Source organism: Rutilus rutilus (assembly GCF_951802725.1).
Source record: "Rutilus rutilus genome assembly, chromosome: 21".
Taxonomy (NCBI): Eukaryota; Metazoa; Chordata; class Actinopteri; order Cypriniformes; family Leuciscidae; genus Rutilus; species Rutilus rutilus.
Window position 1 is genome coordinate 22,098,156 of NC_140226.1, and position 26,235 is coordinate 22,124,390.

General features: G+C 38.2%; 2 protein-coding genes across 5 annotated transcripts in view; both read left to right on the top strand.

Annotated features, from left to right (window-relative positions):
- pacrg (PARK2 co-regulated) overlaps positions 1-17,254 on the top strand; it is a 107,988-nt gene extending 90,734 nt beyond the window's left edge. Inside the window, exon 5 of the mRNA XM_084392551.1 lies at positions 17,033-17,254. Coding sequence (XP_084248677.1) covers positions 17,033-17,193 — 161 coding nt within the window. The 3' untranslated portion in view covers positions 17,194-17,254. The remainder of the gene's footprint in view (positions 1-17,032) is intronic.
- Positions 17,255-25,762: 8,508 nt separating this feature from the next.
- The window catches only part of qkia (QKI, KH domain containing, RNA binding a), a 72,003-nt gene continuing 71,530 nt past the window's right edge, over positions 25,763-26,235 (top strand). For all 4 annotated transcript variants that reach the window (XM_084393779.1, XM_084393781.1, XM_084393780.1 and 1 more), the window contains exon 1: positions 25,763-26,170. In XM_084393779.1, the coding sequence (XP_084249905.1) occupies positions 26,026-26,170 (145 nt within the window). In that variant the 5' untranslated portion in view covers positions 25,763-26,025. The remainder of the gene's footprint in view (positions 26,171-26,235) is intronic.

Below are 26,235 nucleotides of genomic sequence, written 5' to 3' on the forward strand. Positions count from 1 at the left end.
AATTCGAATGGAAAACAAGAAAAAAAATCTTAATTCAAATGGAAACCAAGATTATTTTTCTTACCCCATTGGTAGATAATTTTGCTTGTTTTAAGCAAAAATTACTTAAATTACTTTCTTTGTATCTTAAAACAAAATAGAATTTCTTATGTCATTTTACTTCTCTAGTAAACGTTTCTTGATGTAAGAATTTTTTGATACTTGGACTGGAAACAAAACAAAAATACTAATTAAGAAAGCATTTTTTGCAGTGTAATGATGGAGTGATGAGGCTGAAAATTCAGCTTTGGCATCACAGGAATGAGTTACATTTTTTAAAATATATTTAAACAGAAACGAGTTCTTTTAAATTGTAATGATATTTCACAAACTTAACATTTTACTCTTTTATTTGTACTGGTTTGCCTTTGTGAGCATAAAAGTATTCATTAAAAACATGAAAAACTCTTTCTGACCCCAAACGTTTGAATGTTAGTGTAAATATCCGCAATAACAGACTTTTTTTTTCTTCAGTGAATCAGTAGGCTAATCAGTCAAAATATGCATCCATCAGTGGTTTGTTGCAGCTTACATTGCACTAATAAAATTCCTCTGATTTGTTACTGTTGAATGTCTGTAAGTGGCAATTCTGTCAATTCTTTTATTCATTCCAATTCAGCATCCTGTGTAGTGTAGCCAATTCAAATTCCAGCTCATGAATTGAAAGAGAATTTTGCCCATCCCTGCTGTCATACCATAAATCTTTCAAAGGAACAAACCCGATAAAATGATAAACCTGAAGTTGTCCCAGAGGCTTGTGAGAGAGTTGTCGGGTGTTATTTTCAGCTGATGTTCTGCCCGTGTCAGTTAATAATGCATTTTTGTTACACTATAAAGTTAAGCTGGTTAATCCCCTTTTCCCTGAGAAGAAGAAAGAATGTGTGTAAGTTTTGTTTTGTAATGAATCTGGGGCTGTCATCAGTATTCACAATGTGGTATTGTACTGTAAGCTTGTCAGAGCTGTTTTTCAGTGGAGAGTATCCTAAAGGAGCAAAGCTGCTTTTGACCTGATAAGCTCATTTGAATTCCACATTAATTACTCAAGTACCCTCTAACTCTGTAACGAGACCTCACAGCAAGTGTGAGAGAAAGAGAGAACGAAACGGGAAAGGTGGGGGGAAAACAGAGACGGAGACAAAAGGGAGAGAGGGATGGTAAATTAGCCTACCCGGCTCCAAGCTTTTTCTCTGCCTTGTCAAGGCTAAACTGAGGGCAGCAGGGAGTGGGGTCCAATGTGTCAGAATCTCCGTGGCAACCAATCCCTCAGCCTCCCGTCTGCGCACACACACACACACACACACACACACACACACACACACACACGTGTGAAGCCGCACACTGCTGTGAACAGGCTGGTGTATGGTTTGCATCTTTGGCTAGATTGGACCTGTTACAGCCTTAAACTATTTGACACATTTCTCCTGTTCTTTTTTGCTCTGCAGACGTTGCTGTTCTTTTCTCTTCCTTCCTATTTCAGCTCAGCACTCGTGTTCATTTTGAGCCCAAAAACTACATCTTCCACAATCCTCTTATGGGTTCTCAGTGGTTTCCTCTGTGCTTGTTCAGTTTGCTTAATTGAAATGAGCTAAAACTACATTATATTATAACTTAATGTAATCACTTTCAATCCACTTGTAATCCAGTTGTAAATTGTAAGTTTACTTTAAGGACCCCTACCATGCTTTTTCTGACATTACGTTTCATGTAGTGTTTTGCTGTTTGTGAATGTAAAAGGTCTGCAAAGTTTTTAAGATCAAAGTGTATGATAAATGGAGTTATTGTCGTCGGCCAAAAAAAGGGATGACTGCAACTTCCTGAAACGAGTTGTCAGTAATTCCAGTTTTACTTCTTGCACAAACCCACATAGGATTAGGTTGCGAAAAAATGTCTACTTTGACCCGACCTTGAACACTGTAGTTGTAGCTGAGGCCTGGAAGAGTTTGGTTCGTGTTGTTGACGTCAAGAAGACCCTGTTTTCTGCGCTGCGAAAGCTAATCCACTTTACATGCTCTTCTAAAGGATGAGGACTCGGGTTTGATTTGATACGGTAAACACAATTACAGTAACACAATTTTTACAGTTTGTATGACTGTGTATACAAGTTCTGATTAAGCCAGAGCCTGAAATTCATACAAGGGAACGGCTGTTTCATTTCCGACATGCGCTTTAAGTGGAAGACCAATCACAACAGACTGAGCCTGTTAATAGGGGAAACTGTAAAATCTAGAGTAAAACAAACGATTATCTTCTTAAATTAAGGGCAGTTGGAATCGACAGTGTTTCTTAAAACTTACCAAAGAACCAGTGGTCCATGGACATTGACATGAGGCCAGGAATTGGGTTTCCTGACATTTACATGTACCTGATTTTGATGCCTGGGAAATACATCAAGCAAAGCCTGTGAACGCTTTATCTACAACATTATAAAACCAAATCAGCATATTAGAATGATTTCTAAAGGATAGTGATTCTGAAGATTGGAGTAATGGCTGCTGAAAATTCAGCTTTGCCATCACAGAACTAAATTACAGTCAAATAGACAAAAGAAAACATTTATTTTCAAACGTAATATAATATTTTACAATATTACTGTTTTTACTGTATTTTTGACCAAATAAATGCAGTCTTGGTGCAAGAGCCTCCTTTCAAAAACATTTAAAAACCTTATATAATCTTTTGAACTGAGTTGTATATTCAGTATGTGGTAAAACAACAACAACAACAAAAAAACCACAGAGGTTTTGGTGGTATGGTACACTCAGACCCCCAAGCTCTGTCCACACAGCTCAAACCATGACCCCCTGCACTACACACACGTACACATTTTACAAAGGTACACTTCCTCTCTTGAGTCCCTGAGCTGTCTGTGTACAGCTTTGGTTGGTTTTCAGCTCTTTCCTTGGTATTTCTGTACAGTGTGTATATGTGATGTGTGCTTTTTGTGTATGTTGAGTCTTTCGCTTAACTAGAACTAATCATTTTGACATCCACACGGTCTTGAAAGCACAAAAACATGCCTTTCGAAAATTCTCCCAGCATGCATCTCTCCCATTCCTCTAAACATTACTCATTAAATCTGGCATACGGATGATGTGCAAGCTATCCACATTCTCTTTTTTCAATCTCTCAAAGGCGAATCCAAAAGTGATGAATCGTCTCCATTCCGCCGAACTTTGTTTGGAACGAACAGGCAAGCCGAGCAGGAAGTGATCCGTTAAACAGCCATGGGCCGCTACACACAGAAATCATTAAAACGCAGGGAAAGGAGCAGAAAGAACTAAACAGACAGTTATGGAGGGCCCGATTATAGAGCAGGAGGGCCCTGGCCTCAATTAGAGCCTGAATATATATGTAGTCTGGACTCTAATGAAAATGGAGCCTTGTGCCAGCCGTAATTTCCCCTATTGAGCAGATACAGGCAGCTGAAATCACAGGATTAATCTGTTCTCTCTCTCTCGGAGAAAAAGAGGCAAGCATTTCCCTCTCTTCCTCTTTCCCTCCCTCCCTCTCTCTCTACCTCTCTCATCCTTCGCTTTCATAAAACTGTTACCTGCAGCCATTGCTGAGACATACACTAGGGAGTAGATGGTTAGCTGAATACTAATGACTCTGATGCGTGAGTAGCGAGTGTGTGTTTATCTTTGCTCTTTAATCAACATTCCCCATCAATTGTGTGTGTGTGTGTGTGTGAACATGTAGATTGGCACAGATTTCAAAAGCTTCTCAAACTGGTTTCACGGGTGATGAAACTGAATTTCAGTTGGGTTCAATAATTCATGTGAGTCAAATGCTGTTTCACACTGACTCACTGATGGTGGTAAAAAAAAGAACGAAAAATTCTTGGTTTACACCCGGTGACCCGGACTCAAAAAAAGTCTTGGTTTAAACCTGTTTATGTCACTTTATGCTGTTTTACGTGATAGCTTGACGTGGTCACATGCTAACATGTACAAACATGTTTGACCTGCTGTTATCTTGCTTGAAGGTGCTTTTAGTGATGTTAGCCATTTCTCTAACTTCCTCTCTCAAAACCAAACGCAAACATGGGAATCAAGCTGGCATGATAGCAATACCGTGAAGTCCCTTGAAACATGGGTCACGATAAAACAGCTCAAAGACTTATATAAGCAAGCTGAAACGGAATGGCTGTTTCAACAAATGCGTTTTTAACTCACGTTTGCTTTTGTTAACACTATTGGTTAGGTTTAAGTATGCGGTTCAAACACGACATGAGCATTATCCTTTTAGCTATGCTCACAAGACATTTCATTTCTGAATAGCCACGATACATACAACAACCGACTTAATAAAATGTTGCCAGATTTACATTTATTTGTTTCCAATAAAACTAGACATGCTTTTAGATCCACTCATTAGACATTTCACTTTAAAAGTGTCAGGAAACATGCAAGAAGCAACGTAATATCATTTTGCAGAAAAATGGCTAAAGGCTGGGTTGTAGATCTGTGAGATAGAAGTGGATATTTTTTGTGTTCTGTTGCTTAAAAACATCGCTTTTAAGTGTGTTCGGTAGAGCATGTTGTGTCATTGTGTTTGATTGTGTGTTGTTTACTCACAAGAACAGTGCTTTTCTTCTGCCCTCTTTCTGATCCTCTCGTTTCTGTCAAAACATTTTTTCCTTCTCTGTCTCTTCCATTCTCAGCTATTTTTCCACTTCACTGTCTGGTGGTGTTGATGGACAAGATCAGTTTATGAACAGCGTTGAGGTTTCATCTTCTTATTATCTTTATTTACTTTATTCATTTTTCGTTTCCAAAGACATCAGTGCTTCCATTCTCTATTACATTCACTAACAATGATGATGACATTTTAAACATTTTCGTAATAAAATGTCAAATTCCTTTTTCTTGTTAAGGCTAATTCGCTAACACTTAATGTATCTTAAGCACACATTTAACTAACATTTTCACAGTTTTGCATAATGTTATACTTTCAGCTTGAGGTTAAGTTGACAGGTGCTATTTTCGGTGATTTTTCGATTTCTTCACAATTCTGCTGAAAAATTCTGCACTGCTGGTCATTAGCATAATGTTTTGCATGCTGGAACCAGCATTGGAAGTGGGAGAGCTGTTGGACCAGCTACACCAGTTTTGCTTGAGAACAGAACGACTATGCTGGAATGCAACATGGAAACCAACATGGAATTCTGGTTTGTGCTCTGTATTTTTCAGCAGGGATACCACATTTAACACACTAACTTGTCACTTGTGGAGATAATGACACAATTGTGGTGCAGTTGTAATTTGTTTCATGCTAAAAAGTATCCAGGACCATTTTAATGTAACTTTCATATACCTAAAAAATGTATAAATGGGCTAAATCTGTTAGCTTTCTTAAAAACCAACCCCTGTGACATAAATGTGCCCATAGTTAAAGAAACTCCCACATGCTACTCACCCACACATTAACCTGCACACACACCTACTTGCTCTCACACACTTACATGACAAAGGAGGAATGTGATGTAAGAGAAAAAGCATAAACGGAGTGGATAAGAGTGGTGAGTAAGTGTAGAGAGAGAGATAGAGAGGAAGTGTGTGGTAGCCTCTGGTGGCCCATCTGTCTCTCTCACTCTCATTCTGACTGATGTAATAAACTTGACTGCTCCTTATTCAGGCTTCTGTTTAATGTTGCAGCTCTGATTACACTCATAAGGCACATACAGGAAGAAAAAAACATTAGAGTTTAGAAAGCATGAAATGACAGGTAACATTAGTCATGTGACCCCTGAGAGAGTTACAGAGCTCAGGCGTTCACTCAGGGAAGCTCTGCAGTTCACTGCACGCTAGATCATTTTACTGAACCTGTTCATAAACGCATGCATTCTTGTTTAAATGGGTGTGTGTTTTGTTCATGTGTGAAGTGTGAATGCGGTGCCTCAATTACAGGGGCCAAAATTAACACTTGCCAAGTGCTGTTTGTGATATAAAAATTGGAAATAAAACCAGAGACCAGTAACTTTGATGTTATTTCCTTGCTTAAAGCCATATAACTTAAGCTAATAATAATAAAATAATGTTAACATGATGCATACATATTAGCATTTTTATTTCATTATTATCATATTGTAATATAATTGCACTGCATTTTATTTTAAACTGCCTACTGAATATACTGAAATGTCGACCCAGGACGAAGAATAGGACTGTGCAAGCTTTGGGGGTAGATCTGTCTTCAACAGAGGAGAGAGCAGGTATGAGTGTGAGCAAGTGTTTGCGTAGTTGTTCTGACAACAGCAGGGTGTTGATGGACTCGATCTACTCCATTTGAGTTTTGATCATCGTTCTGAATCCGATCTGGATGTAGACTTTGACGAAAATGTGATTTTCTCACCTTTTTTTAAATTAAACTTAACCACATTCAAGTGTTGATAGAAGGAGATAGAAAGCAGAGGGTCTGTTCTTTCTTTTGATGTATTGCCTGTCCAGATATTCATATAACAAAATATTCTGGGGGCCATGACATTTTCGTGAAAAAGTGTTCATATTTTGGTGGAAACCATAATACACCTTTTTCAGGATGAATAGAAGAACACTTATCTGAATATTTGGAATGATGTCGATGTCTACCATGTTATGGCTCTCTTTTTGGTGCTATAGGATGCATCTCTTTCTGTCTTAGAGTCTTTCTGTCTATATTAGTTTGTCTATACAAATCACAATATTTCCTAAAAATGGAATGTATAAATTGTCTCTCTCGCCATTTTTCCATATGATGAATGAGGTATATCAGTGTCTTGTGCCCTCCCACCTCCGCGAATGCCCCAGTTTAGCAGCCAAGCAAAACCAGCTCTGCCTGGCGCCCCATCAGTCATCACACATGCAGTGTAACAACTGCAGGCACAAATAGAATCATGTCAGATAGCACGGGCCCAGGAAATATGAAAACAAATAGCCCTGTGTTTGGCTAATAGCTGTCATTTAAGCATCCACCCTGAGGGAGAAGAGAGAGGAAGAAGTGAGTCTGTGTCATGTATACAGACGGTAATGAGGTGAGCAGGGAGAGGCTATTCCTTTACCACTACACCACTGATGAGGAGGGTAGTCATGTGGGACGAAGTGAAAAAGCACATCCCGGTGCAGGTCTTTCTCTCCCTTCCTGTCTTTCTAGCTCTCTTTGTCTTACCGTACTCTCGTTGTCTTGCTAGTGGTCTCTGTCCGTCTCTATATTTATTTTTAACTCTTGGTTTGCAATATTTCAGCAAATTAACTCATTTAATGTGCATGTATTTGTTATGTAATGATGTTCAGTTGAGTTTTAGAAGTGAAAAGTATTGGTTCAGCACATTGTCCTTTCTGGGCTCAAGAGAACAGAGATTTTTGACACACTGTCAAATAAGCACTAAAAGTCAGTATTTTAGTTAAAAATGTTTGCCAGCGATGTTAGTGATGTCAAACTTTGCATTGAACAGCATTGCTTTTGTGCCTCGTAACTGTACATGTTGTGCCAAGTTTTAATATATGGCAGCACAAATAAGATTGGAAAAAATGGAATAGAATACTATAGAATATATATATGAGAGCGTTCTTTTTTTAATATGTGTGAACATTCTTCTAAACGCCTACTTTCGTGTTCCCCAGAAGAAAGTCATATGGATTTGCAAAGACATGATGACATGAAGTTTCCTTAAACTAAATTTATGATAACTGTACAGACTTAGTACTACTCTAGCTTATAGAAAACCACAACGTGAGTAACCTCAATTTCCTCTTCCTTTTAAATAAAGGGCATCTGCTAGCAATAAAACCAACATATGCGCTTAACACTCTGACATGGTTCACTAACTCTCCAACATGCTCGCACAGAATGAAAGATATTTGTTTTAGCAGTTTTTGCTTTGGGAATTTAGCCTGATGGTTTCCTGAATCTGGTCCGCATGAATGAGAACGAAAACATCTTATCTCTGATCTATTATCATGATGTGGCAGCTGTCAATGTAACTGGTTTGTTTTGACTTCGAGTCATACAGTATGTTGTTTTGCTCTCAGAAGCTATCTCATTCCCATGATTTCCTATGTGGTCCTTGAAAGCTGCTGCTCCCCAAGGCTCTTTTTTACAGAACACTAATTATCATTTATACACAAACCACACACACACACACACACACACACACAGGGCTTTATGTAAATAGCGTTCTTAAACTCTGTTAAGGAGGTGTGTTGTCCATAAACACACTGAGCTCCTGCCTGAAGACCCATAAAATGCTCATTTACTGGAGAGCTGCACCTCTTCTCGTAATATTGAGAGAGAGAAAACGAACCCTCTGAATTTTTTGTCACATAGCTTTGGATTTTAGTAAGAGGGAGTTAAAGAAAGACAAAGAAAGTGAGAGCTTATCAGAGTGCTGGTGTCATGGTTGGGTTATGCATTTAATCACTTTGACAGGCCATGGTTTCCTTTCCCGCCCTCCCTTTTCCCCCACAGCCAATCATATTAAAGAAATGAATAACCTCCACCAATGAAAACCCCTGGAGTGGAATGGATTGGAATGCTAATAGGCCCTATGGGGGAGGTAAAGGAGTGGAGAGACGGATCAGACGCTCCGTCTAAAGGCTCTTCATCCCACTAATGGAGGGAGCAGAGAGCATTTTAACTCTTGGACATACAAGGAGAGGTTCATAAGTACTACAGACCATTAATTCATTAGCGTGATATGCAGCTAACTGATCACTGTAAGGAAATACCAATCACAGCAAACAGGGAGAATGAAATATGGGCATTTTAGTTTTATTACATCTCAGCAAAAGGATACAATTTAATAGGAAAGTACTTAATGGGCTTAAAGTCCCTGTGAACCGGAAGTTGCAAACGACTTTTCTCCAGTATTGTGATGTATTTCCAAGTGAAACAGAATATTGAACAGAGGGCAGGGTTTTACTTTAGCGCTCCTTCTCTCCATCTCTGCTCATTGCAGACTAACGGTTTGAGGTTTGTGGGTAAGCGTTTTCAACCCAAGCCGTCAAACTGACGTCATCAGAAAATGAAAGCCATTACAGACCGGAAGTAACTTTTCAGATTTTGATTAAAGATTACCACGGCAAACAATTTTTTTCTGTGTATTAACTTGCACGGATGAATTGTTCACCACACGACTAGTAATATGCGCTAACAAAGTAAATAGTGGCAATTTTGATTTCATGTCAACTTTAAAGGGCCCATCTTGTACACTTTTAACTTTTTTAACTTTTGTAATGTTAGTCTTAAAGGGGTGGTTGATTATGATTTCACTTTCCTAAATTTAGTTAGTAATGTTGCTGTTTGAGCATAAACAACATCTGCAAAGTTACAATGCTTAAAGTTCAAAGCAAAGGGAGATATCTGCTTTTAAAGAAATTGCTTTTTAAGGACTACAACAAATGGCTGGTAGGGGCTACACGACATTCCTCCCGGGTTAGTGACATCACTAACCCTAAAATTTACATAAACCCCGCCCCCTGAACACGATTTATAGATTATCAAGACAGAATATGCTAATCAATGACGAGAAGATAACTACTCATAAAGCTACATAATTTCATCAACTAACTATTCAGAAATGTCCTGTTGCTTCTTGCCACTTCTTCTTGAGTCTCTCCATCATTGTCTGACTCCGGTTTGAACATAACAGGCTAAAAGTTTTTGAAATTTTCAGTGCATGTCTGTGTGAGGTAAAATGACACAAGCTGTTGAAGCTCCGCCCTCTGTGCCGCGAGCAGCAGCTCATTTGCATTCAAAGGAACAGACACAAAACGGTGTGTTTTTGCTCACCCTCAAAAAGTGACAACTTTAACATGCTATATATCTGTGGGGTATTTTGAGCTAAAACTTCAAATACATAGAGCAAATACATATTTTACATCTTGTGAAAAGGGCATTATACCACCCTTTTAATGTTGTAGTCTCTTTTTATATGACCTTTTCTCAGGATGGTTTTGCTGCTCTACCTTTAAAAGTTGTATATGTGACTACCTTCTTTTATGATTGGCTAACCACTCTGAATGTGGCATTCTGGCATAGGTGATGCGTCAATTATTAGGATAGGCCAAGGTGCTAAACTGAACAAATGCTGATATATGATTGTCGGCAGCAGTGTTTGAAATGTTTTTTTTTTCGCAATAAACATCACTATACTATGGCACCACCATATTACTACACTCTAAAAAATGCTGGGTTGTTTTAACCCAATTTTGGGTCAAATATGGACTAACCCAACGTTGGGTTAAAAATGCAATTTAAAAATGGACAAACCCAGCTATTGGGTTACATTTTTAAATTGCATTTTTAACCCAACGTTTGGGTTAGTCCATATTTGACCCAAAATTGAATTAAAACAACCCAGCATTTTTTAGAGTGTATACAGTATCTTACATCTGACTGGAACAGGTCACCACAACCTGAGTAGAATTATGAGAATAGAAATGAAATGTTAAATAACATTTTAAAAACAGAAACACTACAAGGGAGGGGCGCTGCATGTGTGCTCAGGCTCTGGCGTTCTCTCAGCACCTTCAAAATAAATGTCCTCCGCGACATCAAAATAGAAGTCACAATAATAAGCACGTCACTACAGAGTTCCTATTGTGGTGTGAATGCTACCAGGAAAATGGTCCTTGGGGAACCCTGGTGGCTAGTTCCTATTACTAAGTTCCTAGAACTAACTACCCAGTGCAAAAGGGGCTATATAGTACACTTTATAGCATCCTTTTTGGGTGGTCTGATACCCCTTTTCTGGCCCTTGTCCTTTCTCTAACCTGTTTGCGCATTTCCACAGCCGAAAAGGGGGTTCCGGGCTAGAAAAATCTGATCAAGTCTGGCCCAAAAAATGTGTAACCTAATAAGTTTGTAACCTATAAACTATGCAACACATGGGATGTGCAACGTTTTGTTTATTTTTTTCTGTCTGGTTATAGTCGCATAAACGACACATAACAGCGTTACGTCACCATTCGCTCCTCAAGTCTGTGAAAATCACTTGGCCGGTTTGTGACGCTCTCCAATTCGCCTGGCCAAAGACAGGCTTTGGCTCCAGAATGCAAACCATTCTGCTGGAAAAGGGGTGTGAGATCATTTGGATTGTTCGTATGCATGTTGTATCGGCCCAAGACCACCTGGAGTGCTTAAACAAACAAGGTGTGAAAATGCCCTAAGATCTTGTCTGTAGTTGAAGTATCATCTGCTAAAGCTGTTGCCTGGGCAAATGACTAAATAACACTGAAATAACCTTCCTTCTTCCCCAACACTCCAGTACGATGGGTCAAGTCTGGGTGTAAAAACTCTTCATCTCATTCCCAGCTGTCTTGGGCCCCCAGCTCATCTTTCACAAACAGCAACTCATGAGAATCTCTCAGCACTCATGTTACATGTGGAGCATTTCCCCCGTTTCTGTCTGTATGTGCCTGTGTGTATTTCAGCTTAACGCCTCTTTTTCTAGGGAGCTTAACAGCACTGATTACTCAGACACCATCTTTATACACCCCCTATTTCTTTGCTGTGTCAGGCCATTGCTTCATTCTTTCTTTTGCCCACATATTTGCTCTACATTTCGTTTGTAGCTCAATATCAAAATAATTGGGTTAAAGTTTCATTCCCTCTGTAAATTCAACACCTCAAGAGTAATGATTCAAACATTAATATCTCCTTTTTTATCCTCAGGGCTTTCCAAAAATTATTGGTAACACTTTACTGTAAGGTCTCATTTGTTAACATTAGTTAATGCAAGAACATGAATTATAAGCAATATAAGTTTAGCTTATATTAACCTTTGTTAAAGTTCATTAATAAAAATTACATTGTTCATGGTTCATGTTAGTTTACAGTGCATTGTCATGTTAGCACACTGTAAAAAATTTGTAACACTCCCCAATCAAAAATTTCAATTGACCGATAACATCTACATTTTTCAATTGGCCCAAGTGAAATTCTGTAAATTCTAAAATTAAATGTACAGATTTTCACTTGGGCCAATTGAAAAATTTAGATGTTATCGGTCAATTGAAATTTTTGATTGGGGAGTGTTACAAATTTTTTACAGTGCATATACAACTTTTAATTTTAAAAAAGGTATTTGTAAATGTAGAAATTTATACTAACTAAGATTAACAGATTCTGTAGAGGTATTGGTCTTTGTTAGGTCATCTTAGCTAATGTTCGTAACAAATGTTAACAAATGAAACCTTATTGTATAGTGTTACTAAATTCTTCACACACAGAATTATAAACTATGAACCAAACCACCTAGTGGATGAAACCTGAGATGAATCACAACTTTTGTTTTGCATGAACAATTGTCCACACCATTATGAGGTGTAAATGAGCTATTCACACATGCACACCTGTTCACGGTGCAAAGGTACATTTCATCAAGCTGTTGGACATGAATATTAATGCTACCACCATTAGCAGAGCTCACGCAAGGTCAGGACCTGTGAGAGGAACCGCTGAGAATGTTTAAAGAAAAAAATAAGAACATTTTTATGTATTATTTAGAGTAACCGCTAATTTGACATCTTTGTTCTCACCTGGTGTGTGTGTGTGTGTGTGTGAGTACAGGATGATATAGTGGTTTGTGATGTGTACGTCCGAGCTAGCTGTAGTGTACATGTAAAGAACCAGTGTTTATTAGAATGTATGTATGTATGTGTGAGCTACATAATCTGTTAATAAGGTGCTAATGATAGAGATGGCAGAGACAGAGATGATGCAGTGCTGAGTTAGTGATGATGATGTGTGCTTGAGTGTGTACGAGTCTCACACACCCATAAATGGTTGCTCATTTAATTCGTCAGGCCTTTGGTTTGTACTGAAGAAAAAAACTACAGCTTGTCTTCTTGCTACGTATTTCAGACTAGGTTTTCTGCAAATATCATCATCTAAATTAGCATTTTTTCTTGTTTTCTAGTAAAAAAAAAAGTGTTTTCAAGATAATATGAGATAATATGATCTTGAATTAAATGTTTTAAAATGAATAATAAAAAATGTAACATACTGGCAATTTATTTATTTTTTTGCTTTGTTTTAAGCTTAAACCTAACAAAAATGTATGGGGTTAAATTACTTAAATATACACATTTTGAAAATAAGTATTAGGTTTAGATTTTTTACTAGAAAACATGACAATATCGGACAATATCAGAAGTAGTTTGTTCTTTTCTCTTATGTTTATGTAATGAGCAGTCATCTGAATCGTGTTTATTTTGACAGATTTACTTGGCCATTTGGCAAATGTCTTTCCTCACAGTGCTGCACTGTTTGTACTCTCTTTACACCCTGTCGGCCGTTAGCGGGAGTGTAATCCAATATCAACAGTCTGTGCGTGAATCAGTCCAGTTAAACCCAAATACAAGAACCATCAGTTCTCCAGCTGCTGCCCTAGAGCAGACCTCCAGCCCTGAACATGTCCAGAGAGAGACTGAGAAAGAGACAAGCATTAGTTGCTCTGGTATGACAACCCTCTTGACGCCAACCTGGCTGTCTAGATACGAAAAGGGAAGAGTAAGAGAGAAAGAATGGTGTGAGGGGTGAGAATAGAGGTGTGGATAAAGAGTCGAAGAGGGGGGGATGAAAAAGACAGCTGTTGAAACTCATCTCACATTTACAATGAACAGATAGAGAGAGAGAGTACAGATATACTCACACAGATGGAAGTGGGTTTCCTTATGATTGACATTTTACAGAGAGAATCAAAGAGAAACATTTGTTCAAGACAAAATAACATCCCTCCGTATACACACAGATTCAAAATTTGGATGTAGTTTCTTTGCCGGATTGTGACTAACATTTGGTCCATATTGCAACTTAATCTGGCCAAGAGCTGCCCACTTACATAGGGACTTTGTTCAGTCTGACCATTTAATGTGAACAAGCCAAGAAAAATACAAGCCAAACATTTTCTTTTCTTTTTTTGTATGAGAGTAAATCTGAAATGTATAAAAGCTTGTTTCCACCTCAAAGGGGAAAATTCTTTCTTACACCTTAGGCTTTATTTATCATTATTGCGCTTATATATATATATATATATATATATATATATATATATATATATATATATATATATATCACACAGTGTGACTTCAGTTGTTATTTTAATCTTTATCACACGATTTTCTTTTTCAATACATTACCATTTAAAAGTTTGGAGTCAGTAATAAATCAAGGAAGGACACATTAAATTGTTCAAAAGTGACAGTAAAGACATTTATAATGTTACAAACGATTTCTATTTCAAATTAATGCTGTTTTTTTTTTTTACTTTCTGTTACTCAAAGAATCCTAAAAAAAAAAAAACAGTTATTATAAATAGTAATAGTAATAATATTTCACCATATTGCCTTTTTTAAACTGTAAGTTAAGTAAATTAAGTTTTTAAATGTCAAATAAGAGACTTCAAAAACAAGGCCCCAAACTTTTGAATGGAATATTTTTAATCTTTAAACAGGAAAAAGCTTCTAGGAAAATGTTATATAACACAGAGAACAAAATGGAATATGGAGAAGATAAATCGTGGATATCTTGTGGAGGAATTACAAACTAAATTTTTTGGATGCCATGAACCTTAAAATTTCAAACCAGCAACTAATTATTGCTCACTGTATGGAAACTTGTAAACACAGCTTTGGTTCCTGGCAGACTGATACAAATCTGTGCACTCTGATTCCCAGAATTCGCATGAATCAGATTGCAATTATTTTCAGAAAGCTTTTGCCATTTTGTGTTCAATCTATATCAGATGGTTATTGAGCAGTCCATATCTGTGGATGTGCCATCTGAGGCTGAGAATAATCTTAATAACTGATACAGAAATAGGTGTATTTATGTGTTGTTTGTTTTCCTCTATCCGGGGGGTTATTGGTATGATTTCGGTTTCTGAAAGATGCAGAATCCTCCTTCCTGCTTGAACTTCACACCACCCCTGAACCCTATAGATCAGAGCCTGGACTCTACATGATTCCAAACAGAAGCATATCTGTGCGGTTTATGCGCAGATGGCAAATGAAGCTCTCCTACCTCTTCAAAGCATTCTCCATATACCTCTTTGCTTTAAAAACTCTGCTCATTCTAACCCCCTGCTTTCTTTCTCTCTCTCTCTCTCTCTCTCTCTCTCTCCTCCTGCTCTGGTGAAAAGATGCTGTATGAGGAAGAGAAAGCGAAGAAAGCCTGAAGGAAGGATTACCGGAGAGAGCTGATTTTATTTTCCTGTGTTTCTGATGTGCGAATGATGCCGGGCCTGCGGTGTGATTGACAGGTTTCTCTGGTGTGGCCCATGAGCATGATAGTGCAGGATACTTGCAGCCTGTTGGTTACAACTGCACAGATCCACCACAGCAGACGGTCGGTCACACCATTGAAATGAGTGTCTGGGGTCCAGATAGCATAGGGTGGTCTGTTGCATCTATTTTTGGATCCAATCCAGATTATCTATATATAGAGAATATCTAGTCAACAGGAGGACCACATGCAGCCTTACAGCCTTTATTTTGTGACTCTCAACATGCCTAATTATGAATATACTATGTCTGTTTCAAATAAATGCTATTCTTTTGAACTTTCTATTCATCACAAACGCTGTCACTAGGATGGTACCCTTTAAACAGGTTTTAATATGTACTGTACCATTTAGGTCCATTCAATATCCACTCTTTCTTCATTCAATATCCACTCTTTTGGTACAAAGGTGTACCTTTTGAAAGGGTGTCACCCCAGTGACAGCTTTTGCACCTGAGAGTGTAATGATAAATGTTTTTTGAGCACCAAATCATCATATTAGAATGATTTCTGAAGGATCATGTGAGACTGAAGACCATCACAGGAATAAACTACATTTTAAAATAGAAAACATTTTTAGTTATAATATTTTACATTATTACTGTCTTACAGTGTTGTTGTGTTTTTATCAGATTTTAGATAAGAAGCTAATTATAAATACAAAAATATTAAATCAGATTTTACAGCTTTCACATATGTGATTTTTTTCACATTCAAGTTGACAGAAGCTGTGCTAGTAAGCATCCAACTAACAAAAACAATGTTCTAAGAACGTTTTGCTAGTTTTCATGTTAAGTTATTAAAAATTGTTTCTGAAAACAAACATCCAGTTTTTTAAATGTTTTAAAATGGGTTTTTTTCTCTTGGTTATACGAATGTTAAGGAAACATTGTGGGTTACTTTTGAATGTTCTCTGAACTCTCTGAACTTCCGAGCTGCTTAAACAGGTCTGTCTGTGTACAGGTGAGCATATTTACACACCACAAGACTTTCTTCTTTTGTACTAATATTTTATAGACGGCTGTGTGTTTTGAGACCTGTGTGAGAGGAGTTGGTGTACGGAGTAGATGGAAATGATCCACAAGTCAGTAAATAAGAAAAGCAGATGAAGATATACAGTTACACAGACTCTAGACAGACAACAATCACTCACACACGCTAGAAGAGAGAAGCTCCCTACTTAACTGCTCTCTTTTCATGTGCCTGTCATCCTTTCCTTTAATGAGCAGGCAGGAGAGACGGAAAAGTGTATGTGTGTGTGTGTTCAGGCTTCTTGTGCAGGTGTAATTGGGCCTGTGACCTCAGAAGAAAGTTTGTTTGGTAGGTAGCGGGAGGGCTTGTGTGTTTATGAGGAGTCTGTGTGTATGTGTGATGGTGGAGGAATCGGAGTGTGAATGTATTGATTTGTCTGTGTGTGTGTGTGTGTATGTGTGTGCTGTAGGTTACCCAGTGATTGATGGGTTTCTTTAATGTGACATCAGAGAGCCGCAGAGATATGTACAAGAACATCCGCCAAACACACACATTCCTCCTGCTGATAAATCATTACAGATTTGTTCAGTGTATCTGAGGTACACACACTCCTGCTTAACAGTCATCAGAGCTGCTTCATTCAGAATATCAGTGTGTGTGTGTGTGTGTGTGTGTGTGTCTTATACACTTTATTAGGGCTTTTAGACCTTTAGACATCACAAATGCTAATTTAATGCTAATATGTGTGTGTTGTGTGCAGGAAACTCAGGTGACGGTATTGACTACAGCCAGCAGAAAAGGGAGAACATTGGAGACCTGATCCAGGAGACGCTTGAGGTGTTTGAACGCTACGGGGGCGAGGATGCCTTCATCAACATCAAATACATGGTGCCCACCTACGAGTCCTGCCTCCTCAACTAAAAAGAGCGGAGAACTCACTCGCACACACACACACACACACACACGTACACACACACACACACACACACACACACACACACACACACACACACACACACACACACACACACACACACACACACATTATTATTCAAACATGTAAACACACCCACCTTATGTTACATTCCTAATTTCTGAAAGTCATAATGCAGATGTTCTGAGTATGTGCACCACAGCTGTCTGTATCGGAGAAGACACCCACACACACAGCTTCCTAAACAGACACAAGGAGCACAGGGGTCAATAAATCTCTTGGTGGCAACTAACCTGCATTTAATTTTCGTTCTGTAAAGAGTTATCCAAAGAGAAATATAGAAAATGCACGCACATCCAATACAAGCTGTTATCTAGATCAGTCTATATACCTAATTATCTGCCTAAAATTGACATAAAATTTACAAAAATGTGATTTTTTTTTCAAAAATAACATTACATTAAATTATATATAAGTATTATAATTTATATTGTTACAATATATATCTATGATAAATAATAAAATAAAAAATTAAATAAAATGTTATATTATTATATTAAAAATCAACTATAATATTGATATGATCATATAATTTTCATCATATATGCATCTTTTAATTGTGTTCAAAAGCTTCATCTTGCCACATAATCTCTTCTAATCATACTGTTAGTTTTCACAGAAAGTCACTGATCTAATGTAGCTCAGTTTCCTGATATAATGAACATTTCCTTGTTTTTTCTTCCAATTTTCTCAGCGGTTCCTCTAGAAAAAAAAAACAAAAAAAAAGAGACTCCCCCTCTGGCTGTTCTCTCACCTTCCAACACTCACCACCTGAAATCTCTCTTCTTCTTACTTGTTTTTGTTGTTTTTTATCTCTTCTACCAATTTATTCCCACCTATTGTAATTGGGAATACATTTGCCCCATAATAACTATAGTGCATATTTCCTCTTTGGCTGGAGTTAACTTTCATCTTTCAGCAAATCAGGTGATCATCACTTAATTCATATTCATAAACCATGGTTAATGCATTGAGCCGCTGACAGAAAGTAAACATACTAGGAGAAAAGTAATATTGGCTTAAAATATGCATTTTTATATTCATAGCCAACAACACTTTAGGTCTAATTAATAAGCATGACATTACTGGGTTAATAAGACTGACATTACTGGGAAGTTTAGTTATCATGCTTTCAAATGGTATCTCATGTGAGTGTATCCGTGGTAACTGGGATTTTAAAGACTTTGAGCTTTTTATACGCCTTCCCACTTATGACTTCCACTAACAGATCATTTCAACACTCCAGCTTCCGGCTTTCTTTATCTAGTTCTCCTTTTTTATCTCATCCGGTCAGCTCTTTGTTGGGTGTTTATATTTTATATTTGAATGTTTTTAAATCTTTGTTCTTGTTCCCATCATTTTATTTGACTGTATCTTCTTTAAGTACGTGTACAGAGATGTTAAAGTGATTTTAGACTATGCCAAAATGAGTTTTAGCTATGAATTTGATGATTCCCAAGCACAACACTCTCACATTGTAACATAGCCTTGAAATGAAGCAAGGATACTGGATCTATAGATGCAGATAAAATAATGGCTCCTAACATGAAACATATTCCATGACTTGAGCATGAAACACATGAAATGACACATATAGACTTCCATTGCCACAGCTACTTCCAACGAAACAATAATCCACAAAAGACAAGACAATCATAACAAAAGAACTATAAAGACCAAAAACAAAACTTCTAAAGAACATTAAAATTTCAAAATAAAAAAACATAAAGCACAGAAACCTGACACACATACACATACTGTACAGTGGTGGTCAAAATTGATGGCACCCCTGATAAATATGATAAAAAATGGCTGTAAAAAATAAATCTGCATTGTTTATCCTTTTGATCTTTCCTTCAAAAAATTCGCAAAAATCTAACCTTTCATTGAAGTAAAAGAATTGAAAGTGGGGGGAAATCACATTATGAAATAAATGTTTTTCTCCAAAACACGCTGGCCATAATTGTTGGCACCCCTAGAATTTTTTATGAGAAAAATATCTCTGAAGTATATTTCCATTAATATTTACCTTTTTTAGCACACCAGGGTGACTAGGAACATGAAATTGTCCAGCTATGACTTCTTGTTTCACAGGAGTTTAAATATGAGGAAACACAACGGCCAAATTCCCTTAATCATCCATCACAATGAGTAAAACCAAAGAATATAGTTCTGATGTGCAGCAAAAGATTGTTGAGCTTCACAAAATAGAAAGTGGCTGTAAGAAAATATCTAAAGAATTGAAAATCCCCATTTTGACCATCAGGGCAATAATTAAGAAGTTATAATCAACTAAAGATGTTACGAATCTGCCTGGAAGAGGACGTGTGTCTATACTGTCTTAATGGACGGTGAGGAGGAGAGTTTGAGTGGCCAAAGACTCTTCAAGGATCACAGATGGAGAATTGCAGAGATTACTTGAGTCTTGGGGGTCAGAAAGCCTAAAAAAAATTTATCAAACAACCCCTACATCCCCACATGTTGTTTGGGAGGGTTTCAAGAAAAATCCTCCTCGCTCCTCCAAAAATAAACTCCAGCATATTCAGTTGTCAGACACGACTGGATCTTCAAAAAGGACCGGATTCTGTGGTCAGATAAAACGAAAAAAAGGGCTTTTTGGCAGCAAACCCAGCAGATGTGTTTGGTGCAAACAGGGATGAAGAGTACCCCATGCCTACGGTTAAATATACGGCTGGATCTTATATGTTGTGGGCCTATTTATTTGCTGGAGGTCCTGGACATCTTGTTCATACATGGTATTATGGATTCTAGCAAATACAAACAGATAAAAAATCAAAACCTGATGCCTTCTGCTAGAAATCTTATAATGGGCCGTGGTTGGATCTTCCATCAGGACAACGATCCAAAACAAACATCAAAATCAACACAAAAATGTGTAACTGAGCACAAAATGAAGCTTCTGCCATGACCGTCCCAGTTCCCTGACCTGATGAGTGGAGTGAACTGAAGAGAAGAAGCACCAACATGAACTTGTGAATCTGCAGGATCTGGAGAGATTCTGTATGGAGGAATGGTCTCTGATCTCTTGTCAGGTGTTCTCCAAACTCATCAGGCATTATAGAAGAAAACTCAGATCTGTTATCTTGGCAATAGGAGGTTGCAAAAAGTATTTAATAACAGGGTGCCAACAATTATGGCCAGCGTGTTTTGGAGAAAAACATTTATTTTATAATGTGATTTACCCCCACTTTCAATTATTTTACTTCAATGAAAGGTTAGATTTTTGTGAATTTTTTGAATGAAAGATCAAAAGGATAAACAATGCAGATTTATTTTTTACAGCCATTTTTTATCATATTTATCAGGGGTGCCATAAATTTTGACCACCACTGTATACCTACATTCGGACGAAGAGCACACTTGAACCTGAAGGGACATAGAGAGTGCACAGGATTGCATAGCAAGTATTCAGATAGCAACATTATGTGCTTTTGAAAGCCATGAACCAGAGCTGAATGGAACTGAATGAAACGCTCATTTATCAGAGTAAATGCGCGCGCGCACACACACACACACACACACAGTTGGGGGCTTCCCTCATGCTTAGCAACCTCTATATTTTCTGTGAAATCAGACACTTCAAGTGTGTGTTGGGTTTATTTTTTTCACTGAATAGTGATTTTGTAACATATAACGTTTTAAGTCTTTATGCTTTTACAATCAGATTAAGCATCTATCTGTGGAATTATGGACAACAGGCCCCCATAATCACTACATGTATATTACTTTCTGGCTCTAATGTATCATGCCGCCATATACAGTAAACGTATGCATTGTTTTCCCAAAATATTTCCTTTAGCAGCAACAAGGACAAAAACTGTGCCGGTATGTATTTTTTAAATGCGAGTCCCATGAGCTGATGTTTACAGTGAGCTGAGATTTCTGGAGCATTTGAACTCAGTTCAATCTAGATTTGATCACACCGCCTGTAAATTACAGCTCTGAACAGACACAAGGGGGAATTGAGGTGGGATTTGCCCTCAAATTAGTTTTACTGCAACAATCGGGGTCAATAAAGAGACCTGGAGTCCCAGCTTGAGTCCTAGAAACTGTGATGGTGAGAGGAATAGCTTCAGTAATCATTTACTCACTTTTATTCCCACAAACTTTCTTCTGCGGAAACACAAAAGAAGATATTTGAAAAGAAGTGTTTCAACTGTTTTTGCCCACACAGTGAAAGCCATTAGGGTCCAAAACAACTTTCATTGAATGGACAAAATACACTGAGACGCTTAGTGTGTTTTGCAACAGGCTTTCCTATAGCTCAAACACAAGAGCGTTTGCGCTTGCAACGCCAAGGTCATGGGTTCGATTCCCAGGGAAAGCTAGAACTGATAAGAAGTGTACCTTGGAATGCAATGTAAGTCGCTTTGGATAAAAGCGTCTGCCAAATGCATACCGTAAATGTAGTTTCACAGAATAAGGTAAGTCATACAGGGTTTGTAATGGCATGAGGGTGAATACATTTTGACAGAATCTTTGGGTGAACTATTCCTTTATGTCTGTTCTCATTTGCCTGATTTGGCTCCTTTCTAATTATATTCTAATTCAGTCGATTGTATAAAAATCCAGGCATATACGGTATAAAACAGGGATGGAGACGTTGGTGTGAGTGCAGAGGAAAGGAAAAACATTAGACTGTAAGAATGCCAGATTGTTAGGAGCAACAGTGCAGAGGGGAGGGAGGGAAACGAAGGGAGCAGCAGGAATAAATAGCCCTCTGGGACCTATTCTTCTTGTTCAGCGCATCTGCCAGGGGCAGCACGAAACCCAACGCCAGCCAGTGAGCATGTGCAAAGCCCTGAGCTCAATGGAGATTTATTTCAGAGTGACTTCATGCTTCAGGTGTCACCCGCACCTCTCAACCCCAGACCACAACTCCACAGAACGGACAGGAGCTCTGATGTTTATTCCAAAATTTCACTTAAAAATGTTATTGATTTGGCCTCAGAGCTGTAGTAAAGAAGGTAAAAAAAAGTGTGTGTGTGTATATACTGTATATATATCTTCTGTTTCATGCTGGCAAAGGGTATAAAAATGTACATAGCATTCCTGGTTTTATTTTGCTCGTTATTCCAAATAAAAAGTTGTATTTTATTCAAATGTAATAACTTGAAACCTTGAAACAAAAACAACCACCTGGGTCCATTCTAGTACATACAGCCCACTTTTCACAATCCAATCAATTCGCAGTGGACTAAATCAAGTCCCACTCTATTTTTGTCTCAGTTGAAATCCTGTTTCACTCAGACATACATCAGATTATTGCAGTAAAATGGGTTGCGTATGCCGTTTCAACTTGACGTCGGTGCATTTTAGCAATTCTAAAATTCTGTAACATCTTGCCTTTCTCCAAGCAGCAGAATTGAGCTGTTTCGTTGAGCAGTCTTGTCTAATATCGGACTCTTTGAAAACGACGTCTCTTTAAAGTAGTGCTGGTGTGTAGCGTGGTGTGTTTTGAAGAAGGCTCACAGGAGGCCGATGGTTTTTTCGGCAGGAATCTGGAGAGATCTTCTTCTCTCTCATGCTGCAGATCGGTGGGGTTCTGCTGTCTGATCCTCGCTCCTCCTCTTCCTCAGCCAGACGCTCTTATCAGACTCAAACACATCTGCTGTTACTCTGCACACACACAAATGCCTGTACAACCACAGTCCTTATCCTCTGGACCACCGTGAGAACCAATCACACACAGATAAACATAAACATTCACCTGGACGTTTTTTTCTTCCTCCTGTACAGCAGTTCTACAAAGTCCTTTGAATTTAATTCCATTTTATTACTTAAATCAATCACTACCTCGAACTCAAAATACCATTCTGCATCAACGAATCAAAACGTAAAATAGTTATGAATTCCCATGAGGGTGTGTTGAGTGTAAAAAATAAAAATAAAAAAAAACATTATTTATGAATTATTAATATATGACATTTGTAAAACAAAAACAAAAAATACCTTGAAAAATATAGTTTGAAACATTTTATAACATAATGATTTACTTTTACTTGATGGTTACGCCACATGACATTTTTATTACTTAATCATTAAATTGAACTTTTCTTGAAAATGGTACAATTCTTTTCAAAACTTGATAAATTTCTAAGAACTTGTGTTTACATGCGTTTTATACATTCTTATATGTCATTGACTCAAGTATGTCTTGGAGAAATTGTGTGGTGTTAAGACCGTGGTCCCTGTGTGAGTGATGAAGGACGGTGTGTTTGCCGTAATCTTCACTGAGACCCCTGGGGAGCCATAGAGCCATGAATGGACGTGGCGGTCCACGGTGAGATTATACCGAACTGGGTGGAGAGAACAGGATCCATCAGTGCTGTCACTGCCCAACATCTGACCATGCACGCACTAAGCAAGAGAAAGCCATTTCTTGTTTTCTTTTAGTTTAGATTTATACGTTCTTTTTTCTCTCACTCCCATAAATACTCAATGACACTCACGCACACGCTCCCTTGCCACTCTTCACTTCACCTCAGCGGTGTGTGATTTCTCTCTCTTTAGATATCACAATTGACCCAGATTTCACTCTCTGGTGTTCCTGCACCTACACATAATCTCTCTTGTTTTATGCTTTTGTATTTTTTATTTTAATATTTAAAGCATTCGAGCTTTCTTCAAACAAAATAACACAAGAAAGTGTGTGTGCTTTAAGAGAGCTCACGTTATATTCCAGACAGTCATGCCACCTACTGCTTTTCTAATCATCTGCCGGTCGGAGCTGACCACGGGATCATGACTGATGCTCCCTATGAAGCTCACGTCTCTCTGCTCCCTGCCGCTTCACAACCATCTGATTTCATATTCAGTTTTTATCTAGAGTGTCATTAATTGGATTAATTGTAGAATGAAACCCGTGTTATTAACAGAAGAGGAAAATACAGGGTTTAGGTGGGGATTAATATCTTGCACTACAAAACACACACACACACACACACACACGTGTGGCCTGTCTTAGACGTGGTGCCTAGTAAAATGAAAATGTATGTGCCAGTGTTGATAAGGATTCTTATCTGAGATAAATGCTAAATCTTTTGTGCTGCCTTGAGAAATTGGTGATTTTTTTGCAGTCTGTTACATAGGTGACTGAGCTGAAAAATGAGATTAAATGAAGAAAGGATGAGTCAAGCGAATAGGAGGATGCATTGTGAATCATATGGATATATTTGTTTGTGGCAACAAATGAGGAGGTCTGTAAAAAGTGGATCATTCCCATTCATCTCAAAATGCATTCAGCTATTTTTTGCTCATGTGCATCCAGTTCTGGACAGCCAATCTCTTTGGAACCACAGGAAACCGTCATCATGATAATGTCCTTTTCTGGTAGTAGGCCTAGAAATCTGATATTATTAGCTGCTGTGTTGTCAATAGTTGAAGGAATGTGACCTGTTATCTTCCATGTGGATAACGGAGGAGCTGGAGAAGGTCAGCTAAGCATGAAGTCACAACCTGATATAGCGTCTGTTCACAAGTGTCCCACTTACTGTTGAATGTGAAACTGATCTGATATCCTTTTTTTTTTTTCCAATAATGAGATGCTTGATAAATGGTCAAGATTGGTCAAAAGAACCAAGCTATGGTCTAAAAACAACTGCTGAAGGTTAATGTCCATACCACATGACCTTCCTACTGGATTGATCTACTTAGTGAACAAAAAATAGGCTACCATAAAACTAATAAAAATGAATGAATTGAAAACGTGATCATTTGTGCCATTATTCATTAATTATTTCCTTGTGTCTTTCACAGAAGAAAATAAAACGTACAGGGTTGGAATAACATTAGGGTGAGTAAACAATGACACTTTTTTCATTTTTGGGAGAACCATTGGTCTAGAATGATAATAGTCTTCTTCTTCTTTTTTCTTCTTCTTTTTTTTTTTAAACTAACTTGACATGTTTATGTGTTCTTTAGTGTATTTCATCGTATTTTAAGGAGGACTATTGTATATTGAATAACACCAAAAAGATTGATATTTTAAAAAGGTTACCTACATTTTAAGACCAGAAACATAGTTCGTTTATGAGTTGCGCTCCGACACATTTTGGAACGCAACATACGTTCGAGTTCTTGCGTGAAGTGCCTTCCTGCCTTAAACACAGAGAATCACATTACATGGCACAAAACTGACTGCAAATCAAAAACACACATAACATGATGTAGTTATAAAAGCAAAACTCCACGTAATAATACCACACCCAATCAAAACACAAATGCTAAAAACTTGTTGTTTCACAGACATGTTGCCACAACGTTTCACAATATATCATCCCCGCTGGCCGTGACTTCAGACTATTGGCTCTGACCTCTGTCCATCATCTCCGGCACTGATTCATGTGGTTAAGGCACTAGTCCCGCCTCTTCAAAACTATGCGCTGATTGGCCATCCCGCGCGTCCACGTCGTGCACGCAGCCAATGGGCGCGAGGCGGCTCGGGCGCTCTCGGAGGTTCCTCAGCGAACGCGCACTGGTGGCAGTCCGGAGCAGTAGCGCTTGCTCAGTTCAACGAAGAGAACCCGACGAGTCCACATCGCGCGACTCTATCGAAGGGAGAGAAAGAAAGAAAGCGAGAGAGAGACTGCACCTTAAAATCAGACATTATATTTGGAGAGGGTTGCCGCAGCCTGGAGGGGGAACGAGGGATTTGATCAGCACCGTTATTTTTTTCTTTTGTGTTTTCTTTTTTTTTTCTTTTCTGGGGGAAGGATTGTGAGCGTTTGTGTGCAAAGATGATGGTCGGGGAGATGGAGGTGAAGGAGAGACCGAGGCCGAGTCCCGACTATCTCATGCAGTTATTAAACGAGAAGAAGCTCATGACGAGTTTACCGAACCTGTGCGGCATCTTCACACACCTGGAGAGACTCTTGGACGAAGGTACGTGTGTGTAAACTTGAACCACGAGTGTGTATGTGGTGTTTCACAACTTCACAAACTATTTG